The 7,904-nt window shown below is 43.6% G+C and overlaps 2 protein-coding genes across 2 annotated transcripts; both read right to left on the bottom strand.

The window, feature by feature from the left end:
* Positions 1 to 1,799: 1,799 nt before the first annotated feature.
* cyp1c2 (cytochrome P450, family 1, subfamily C, polypeptide 2) lies at positions 1,800 to 3,826 on the bottom strand. The gene has a single exon (XM_058090627.2). It carries the CDS (start codon positions 3,772 to 3,774, stop codon positions 2,200 to 2,202), a length of 1,575 nt encoding a protein of 524 aa, XP_057946610.2. The 5' UTR covers positions 3,775 to 3,826; the 3' UTR covers positions 1,800 to 2,199.
* Positions 3,827 to 4,796: 970 nt separating this feature from the next.
* Positions 4,797 to 7,377, bottom strand: cyp1c1 (cytochrome P450, family 1, subfamily C, polypeptide 1). The gene has a single exon (XM_058090625.2). The coding sequence runs from the start codon at positions 7,167 to 7,169 to the stop codon at positions 5,589 to 5,591; it is 1,581 nt and encodes a 526-aa protein (XP_057946608.2). The 5' UTR covers positions 7,170 to 7,377; the 3' UTR covers positions 4,797 to 5,588.
* Positions 7,378 to 7,904: the final 527 nt, after the last annotated feature.

Raw genomic sequence — 7,904 nt, forward strand, 5'->3', positions numbered from 1 at the left:
CTGCATCATGGCTGCACCTTTGTGTGAGTGACAGGAAGAAAAGCTCTGTGACTCACTTAGGGAGTCGTTTGGTGCCACCTCTTGGTTTGCATGGATGGAATACATCTCTGAAAAAAAAAACATCCATCTAAAATAATATTGTGATGAATTTTAACTAGATTTCGCACTTTGTTTAGCTCTGGAACCACTAGCTTAGCCAGTCATCCAGCTTCTTATATTAGCATTCCTTAGCGATGAGCACTTATGCATTTCATGCTTTAAATTCAGTTCATACGTGCGTCACAAGTGAATAATGGATATTGAAGAAAGCAGGGGAGGGCTCGAGAGCTGAATCAAATGTAATCATTACAACAAATGTTTGGAATGATCGGATGAGAAGATCCTTGCCAAGCTAGCAAGAAGGTTCCGGGGTTATAAATAGACATTTTGTGACTGGAACGATTAGTCTCTGGTGTTGTATTGTAAAATTGTATTTTATTGTTTTTTTTTTATTTTGTGGGCTGCACGGTGGTGGAGTGGTTAGCATGCAGGCCTCACAGCTAGGAGACACAAGTTCGATTCCACCCTCATGCATGTTCTCCCCGTGCATGTGTGGGTTTTCTCCGGGTACTCCGGTTTCCTCCCACATTCCAAAAACATGCTAGGTTAATTGGCGACTCCAAATTGTCCATAGGTATGAATGTGAGTGTGAATGGTTGTTTGTCTATATGTGCCCTGTGATTGGCTGGGTGTACCCCGCCTCTCTCCCGAAGACAGCTGGGATAGGCTCCAGCACCCCCGTGCCCCTCGTGAGGATAAGCAGTAGAAAATGAATGAATGAACTTACGCCGCTTCCGTCCAATTGTGACCATCAGTCGGGATAACTTCCTGACGCCAATCAGGGGTGGAGCAGCAACTTGTCACACAATTTAAAGATGATTTAGGAGTTTTTAAACGTGTGGGTTTGGACTCCCTAACCTCCATCCGGCCAACTATCTGTACTGCTTCTTTTTAGCAATCTCAGCAATATTTCAGCCATTTATTTCCAAGGATATAAAACTTACCTCATCAGTAAATGGGGCATAACAATAACTTATCTGCTCTCAATTTAGTGATTAAGACAAAAAATAAATCGTCACTGCTGTTGAAAGTACAGAGGGACCTGTGTTAAACATTAATGAGAGGCTGATGTAGTGACTCACGGCTAGCTTGGTAAGGGTTCAGAGCGGGAGCGACATGGGCCAGTAGCGCATATTAATCTTTCACAGCAACTCTGGGACCAGACGTCCAGTGCTATTAATATCTCTTTGACCTCGCTGGACTTTTTTTTGTTTTTTTTTTTATACTGGCTGCCCCCACTGACACACCACCTTTTCACCTGTAAGTTCATGTACTATATGTTTATTTATTTTAGCTTTCAGTTGCACTCCAAAGTTGACATTATCAGGTTTACATCAGTAAAAGTATGGCAATAGTTTACATCAGGGGTGGGCAAACTACGGCCCGGGGGCCACATGCGGGCCATCAAGCGTTTGAATCCGGCCCGCCAGTTGCTTTCTAAGTATTAAACTATGTATTAAATTACATAGTTTGATGTGGTCTGATGTTTAAAGTGCTCCTGAAAAATGATACATGAGAACATACAGCTAGTATATATATATATAGTATAGTATAGTATACATATACTAGATAGTATAACACTTTTACAGATACAATTTGACAAATAATTCAAGGAAAATTATAAGCATGAAATAGTGTGTGTGTTGAATATATGTTCTGCCCCCCCCCCCCCCGACAATTTTGTTAAATCAATGCGGCCCACGAGTCAAAATATTTGCCCACCCCTGGTTTAGATATTGCACCAATCTCAATGTACAGTATAATACAAAATACACTTTCACAATTCAGTGAGATCCTTGGTTTACAAAGATAATCTTCACAGATATTACTCTAGAATACTATGGTTTATTGGTTTATTTGCTACAAAAAAGAATAAAAATATTAGATACACTTCACAGTGCAGACACCACTGATTATTTCAATAACTGTACCGTTTAAGTATATTATGTACCGTTAAGTACAACACCTTGTTTTGATATACAATATGGAAGGTGTCCAAAGCATACATGCATACAAACCCTCTAGGGGACGAATGATACAGTCTTAGCTTACATCACAATTAGCTTATATTAGTTGACATTCCTTTGTTTGAAGATGTTCTTATCGACCAGGAAGTGTCTCTCCTCTGGGTTTGGCAGTTATGTTAAAATCTAAAGGCTTCAGTGTTAAACCGTAAGAGCAATTTAAGGACAAGTCGTCATCGGGACATTTTTCAAAGTGACATTGCTGAAGAAGGATGGCAAAGATTAAAAAGATCTCCACCTTGGCAATCTGGTCTCCGATGCATCTTCTCTTCCCTGCTGAGAAGATCATAACATTATTAGTGAGATCCTTGTCCAGGGAGCCGTTTTTGTCAAGGAAGCGTGAGGGGTCAAATATGTGAGGGTCCTTCCACTTCAGGGGGTCATGATTGATGGACCACTGATTGATGAAGACCACCGTGTCTTTTGGAATGCGGAGACCCTCGATTGTGACGTCTGAGGTTGTCGAGTGGGGGATGGTGACGGGCACAAAACTGGTGAAGCGCATTGTTTCGTAGATGAAGGCATCCAGGTAGGCCAGGTGACCTCTGTCCTCCACGGAGGGGAGCCTACTTGGTCCTACCACCTTGTCAATGAGCTGGTGAAGCTCTGTTTGAATGTCAGGGTGTTTCACCAAGAGTAGCAGGATCCAGTCAAGAGCAGTGGAAACCGTATCCAGACCCGCGCCAATGAGATCCGACACTGTCCCCTCAGTGTGGCCTTTACTCAGACTGTTGTCACATTCGGGTTTGTCAATGACACCGATAATGGCGTCACTCATATCCCGGGTTACTTCTGGATCGAAAGTCTTTCTGTGTTCTTCTACCTTATTCTGAACAAACCCAAAGAACTCCTCGTTGAGGTTCTTGAAGTTCTTGAAGACACTGCGGACAGGGTTAGGGAAACACTGAAGCCATGGCATCACATCCACCAAGCTTCCAGCTCCAACAGTCTGTCCAAAACCGTCTACTCTCTGTAACAAGGCTCGGAACTCGGCATCATCGTGTCCGTAACGTTTTCCGAAGCACAAAGCACAAATCACATTAGCAGCAGCTACTGTCAGTTCGTGGGCGGGGTTAAAATACCGGCCGTGAGAACCCAGTTTCAGGAAAATCTCAACCAGTTCCTTCGCTTCGGCTACAATTTGCTGCTCAAAAGATTTTTTGGTTTGGCTGTTGGCAGATGAGAACGCTCTGATGGTGGACTGAGCAATTTTCCTGTGCATCTTCCACTCTTTGCTGTAATTAGTGAAAGTCATGCCTTTCCCTCCTGAGACACATTGAAAAGACACAAAGTTTGGTCTGCCGGCAAACTCCTTGCTGTGCTGTATCAGAGCCTGACGTATCGCCTTGTCTCCGTTCAGCACCACGATGTCACTGCAACCTAGCCGTATCTGGTATACATTACCGTATTTCTTGGCTAGTTCGGTGAAGGTGATGTGAGGCATCTGACCCAGCTGCATGGCGTTGCCCACTAAGGGCCAAGCAAAGGGTCCCGGCAGTTTTCTCTTGAGCCAAAGGTTCCTCATCCACAGACCAGCTTCCAGACACATAAGAAAAATAAAAGATGCAACCAGAGCAGGCTGGACCTGTCCGCTCCATTCTCTCGTGAGGCTGCTGCTCTTCACTGCAAACTCAGCATCAACTTGAGCCATGGTATTATTATTATTATTATTATTATTATTATTATTCTCTATTTGTCAGTCCCAAAAATCTAAATTAACGTAACACTTTTAAAGCATTCCAAGAAGTTGAACTCTAATTAATATATTCCCATCCAAGGCCTTCCTCCATGTGGTCATTTATCACGATCCTGACAAAATAGAGGACTCCAAGCAGAACTCCGAGTCTCTCAGCCCCTCCGCCGCAGTTCATAACAAGAGCTCCATTAGGCTGAGCAGCTAGCTGTGGTTCAGATCGTCTTCGGATGACCACTTTGAAAGAAAGCTGATTCAAGCCTTCACTTATATGTATCCCTATGGTGGGAGGGGTCCTCGACTCAGGTTTTTTTTTTTTTTTTTTTTTTTTTAAAAAAAGGTTTCATCCCTCCCATTTTGACCGCAGTTTGCAGACCTTAGTCCTACTTGGGCCTTTTTGCATTAGCGTCCCTTGTTGACTAATAGCAAAGCAGAGGAGATGCTTCACACAATTTTATGGTTTATTGCAAGAAAAACACAGAATGAAAGGTGTTTGTCTAGGAAATGATGTCCTGTAAACTCTTTAATATTATACATTATAATTGATGATTATTTGCACTTAATGAATAAACACTGCAGGATGATGATTCTATGATTGAATATCATGCTAGCTGAAATGACCTCAGTATTTCTGCAGTGCTGCAGCTGTTTTGATTCCGTCTCTATTGAACAGAGTTGAGCGCACAGGACTCAAACATGTGTGGATGGGAGTGCTTGTGTAATTTAAAAACTCATTAGTTTGTGGTTTGGTGATATGCGGCCTCAAATCAAGGTTTGTTTCACTTAAAACCAACGAGTAATAACAAACATCTAAACAAATGGTGGTATCATATTGTTACCACATGTGTGATAGGATGGCCTACATAAAACACCACTTGATGTGGAAGTCAAAGATGCGCTAGCTTCACTCTCTGTTGTGGGACTTCATCTAATTACAAAGAATAACATGAAATCAAATCCAGACACAGAAAACATCAGATTGTTGACAGGTTTTATTGTTAATATTCATTTCAGATATAGCTTATTTTTTTCATCATATAAAGCCAACACACGAAGCCCCGCTGAGTAGTTACAAAAGATAAACATGCACCGAGCGTGCAGGAATAAAGAGGGCGCAGGAACATCCGTGTAGCTTTGAAAACCTTGTAAACAAACATGGTCGTGGTAATGCCTCATGGGAAAAAAAAAAACAAAAACATGGCGCACATCTGCAATGTGTGTACTGAAGGGAACGGTGTTTGGCAAGCGGCGCTCGGGGGAACACTTGCCGCAGAAAAAAAAAAAAAAAAAAGTTTATGCACATTTTCTCTGATGCTCCTTGATGACAGAATCTTTTTTTCCCTTTCATCATCACCCATTTAATGTTTTCACATGCTTTGAATACAGTAGATAGTGAGATAGATAACATTTATTGTCATACAAAACACTGGTATGTATTCCTAAATAACACAATAGAGACAAGTGACTAATATTCACAATACATTACAACGTTAGTTTAAATGGACATTTGAGGGATGTAGCTACATGTACATGCTCATGCAAAACAAACATTCGACTCTTTATGTACAAAAATCGATCAAGTTTGGAGAACTTCTTGCATTAATACCATGAACCTGAATTCTTCCTCTATAATATTACAGCTTCCACATGAAACTCTCAACAACAACGCATGTTTAAATATATTAAATAAGAGGATCTTATACTGTTAAATGTCACTGATGGGGAATTCTGTGCTGGCCCTTTAATTAAGTCACAGTGTTAGCGCATGCAGCTTACGCCGGGGAAACCAAGTCAAGTAATTTTGCTCTGAGCTTGGCGCTGATACAGTATCTGAGAGGCTTCAGTGAGAGCCCGTAGGAGCAGTCCTGAGTGACAGGCTGAGAGGGGTCGCTGGCTAAGCTACACTGGTGCAACAAGACGGCTGTGAATAAAAAGACTTCGACCTTGGCGATCTGGTTACCAATGCAGCGCCTCTTACCTGTTGAGAAAATCATAACATTGTTAATGATGTCTTTATCCAGGGCCCCGTTTTCATTCAGGAAGCGTGACGGGTCAAATATATGCGGGTCCTTCCATTTCAGAGGGTCATGGTTGACGGACCACTGGTTGATGAAGACCACCGTGTCTTTAGGGATGTTGAGACCTTCGATGATGACGTCTGAGGTGGTGGAATGCGGTATGGTGAGTGGGACGAAGCTGGTGAAGCGCATGGTCTCGTAGATGAAGGCGTCCAGGTATGCTAAGCTGATGCGATCTTCTGTTGAAGGGAGTCTGTCTGGACCGACTACTTTGTCTATGAGGTCGTGTAGCTTAGCTTGTTCCTCCGGATATTTGACGAGGACCAGGATGATCCAATGCATCATGGTGGATATGGTGTCTTGGCCTGCCCCGATTAGATCTGTCACCGTTGCTTCGACAAAGTCTTTTGATAGGCCGCTCTCTTTTCCATGCTCGATCACGTTGATGATGGCGTCGCTCATGTCTCGGGTCACATTCGGACTGAAGGACTTTCTGTGCTCCACCACTTTATCTTTCACATAGTTGAAGAACTCCTTGTTGACGTTTTTGAAGTTCTTGTAGATACTGCGAACCGGGTTGGGGAAGGACTGCAGCCAGGGCATGACGTCCACTAAGCTGCCTGCTCCGACGGTCTCACCGAATATGTTCAACCTCGCCAACATTGTCCTGAACTCCACATCGTTGTGGCCGTATCGTCTCCCGAAGCAGAGAGCGCACATGACGTTAGCAGCGGCGACCGTGCACTCATGAGAAGGGTCAAAATACTGTCCATCTTTGCTGTGATGCAAGAACACCCGCACCAGTTCCATCGCCTCGGCCATAACGTGTTGCTCAAAGGCTTTCTTGGTCTGACTGTTTGCAGAGGAGAAGGCTCTCAGGCTGGACTGGGCGATTTTCCTCTGCGCCTTCCACTGTTTGCTGTAATTAGTAAATGTCAGGCTCCTGCCTCCAGAGATCATCTGGAAGGAGTGAAAGTTCGGTCTGCCGGCAAACTCCTTGCTGTGCTGTATCAGAGCCTGACGTATCGCCTTGTCTCCGTTCAGCACCACGATGTCACTGCAACCCAGCCGTATCTGGTATACATTACCGTATTTCTTGGCTAGTTTGGTGAAGGTGATGTGAGGCATCTGACCCAGCTGCATGGCGTTGCCCACTAAGGGCCAGGCGAAGGGTCCCGGCAGCCTTCTCTTAAGCCTCAGGTTCCTGAACCAGAGGCAGGCTTCCAAGCAGAAGAGGAAGATAAAAGATGCAACCAGAGCAGGCTGGACCTGTCCGCTCCATTCTCGCATGATGCTGCTGCTGCTCTTCACAGCAAAGTCAGCGTCCGCTGTCATCGGGACAAATATTCTGACACACCTTCCAAGAAGAAAAAAAAATACTTTTCTGCTCAAAATGTACTTTTTAGCTTTATAGAACAAAATGAATCTCTTTTTTCCATATCAGATGAGACAAAAATATCATCAAAGTTACTCAAATGCCACTGTCTTTATTATATTGAGGGCCCACTGGAAAAAAAAATCTATTAAAAGAGTTGAGTTGAAGTTTTTTTTTTTTTTTTTTTTTGCAGATGATTTAAGGTTTGAGTGGCTGCCTTGTCCTTCCTCCACCTTCTTATATATTTTGCTGTTAGTGGGCAGGGCTCAGGATACATTTCATACTCCTCCCATTGTGGAAGTCCTGCAGACCCCCACTACATTATCTCTCGGAGGGAAGCGCGCACCCGTGAGCGGACGCAACAGTAGCGCGCAGGCAGCAGGCAGGAAGGAGCGCCACTGAAGAGAAGCCAGTCAGTCAGCCAGCCAGTCAGTCAGCAGACAGCAACTGGTGACCGATGCAGAAGGAAACGTGTCGCGCCAATTTGTCTTACTGATTGGAGGACTGGCAGCGCTTTCATTTCTCAATGTGCGACTTTTTTTTTTTTCTTTACTTTTCTTCTGCTGCGGAAGACTCATTATGTGCAGCATGGCTTGAAAAAAAAAAGTAAAAACGGTTTGTGTAACTTTTAGTGGAGTTTCCAATTTGAGTTAATTTGTGCACAGTGGACGACTGATTTATTATGACAATAGTTT

Source organism: Doryrhamphus excisus, linkage group LG14, assembly GCF_037039965.1.
Source record: "Doryrhamphus excisus strain RoL-2023G ecotype Guam linkage group LG14, RoL_Dexc_Guam_v1.1, whole genome shotgun sequence".
NCBI lineage: Eukaryota > Metazoa > Chordata > Actinopteri > Syngnathiformes > Syngnathidae > Doryrhamphus > Doryrhamphus excisus.

Excerpts from the sequence above, each read along its gene's own strand:
- cyp1c1 (XM_058090625.2), bottom strand. The coding sequence starts at position 7,169 with ATGACAGCGGACGCTGACTTTGCTGTGAAGAGCAGCAGCAGCATCATG.
- cyp1c2 (XM_058090627.2), bottom strand. The coding sequence starts at position 3,774 with ATGGCTCAAGTTGATGCTGAGTTTGCAGTGAAGAGCAGCAGCCTCACG.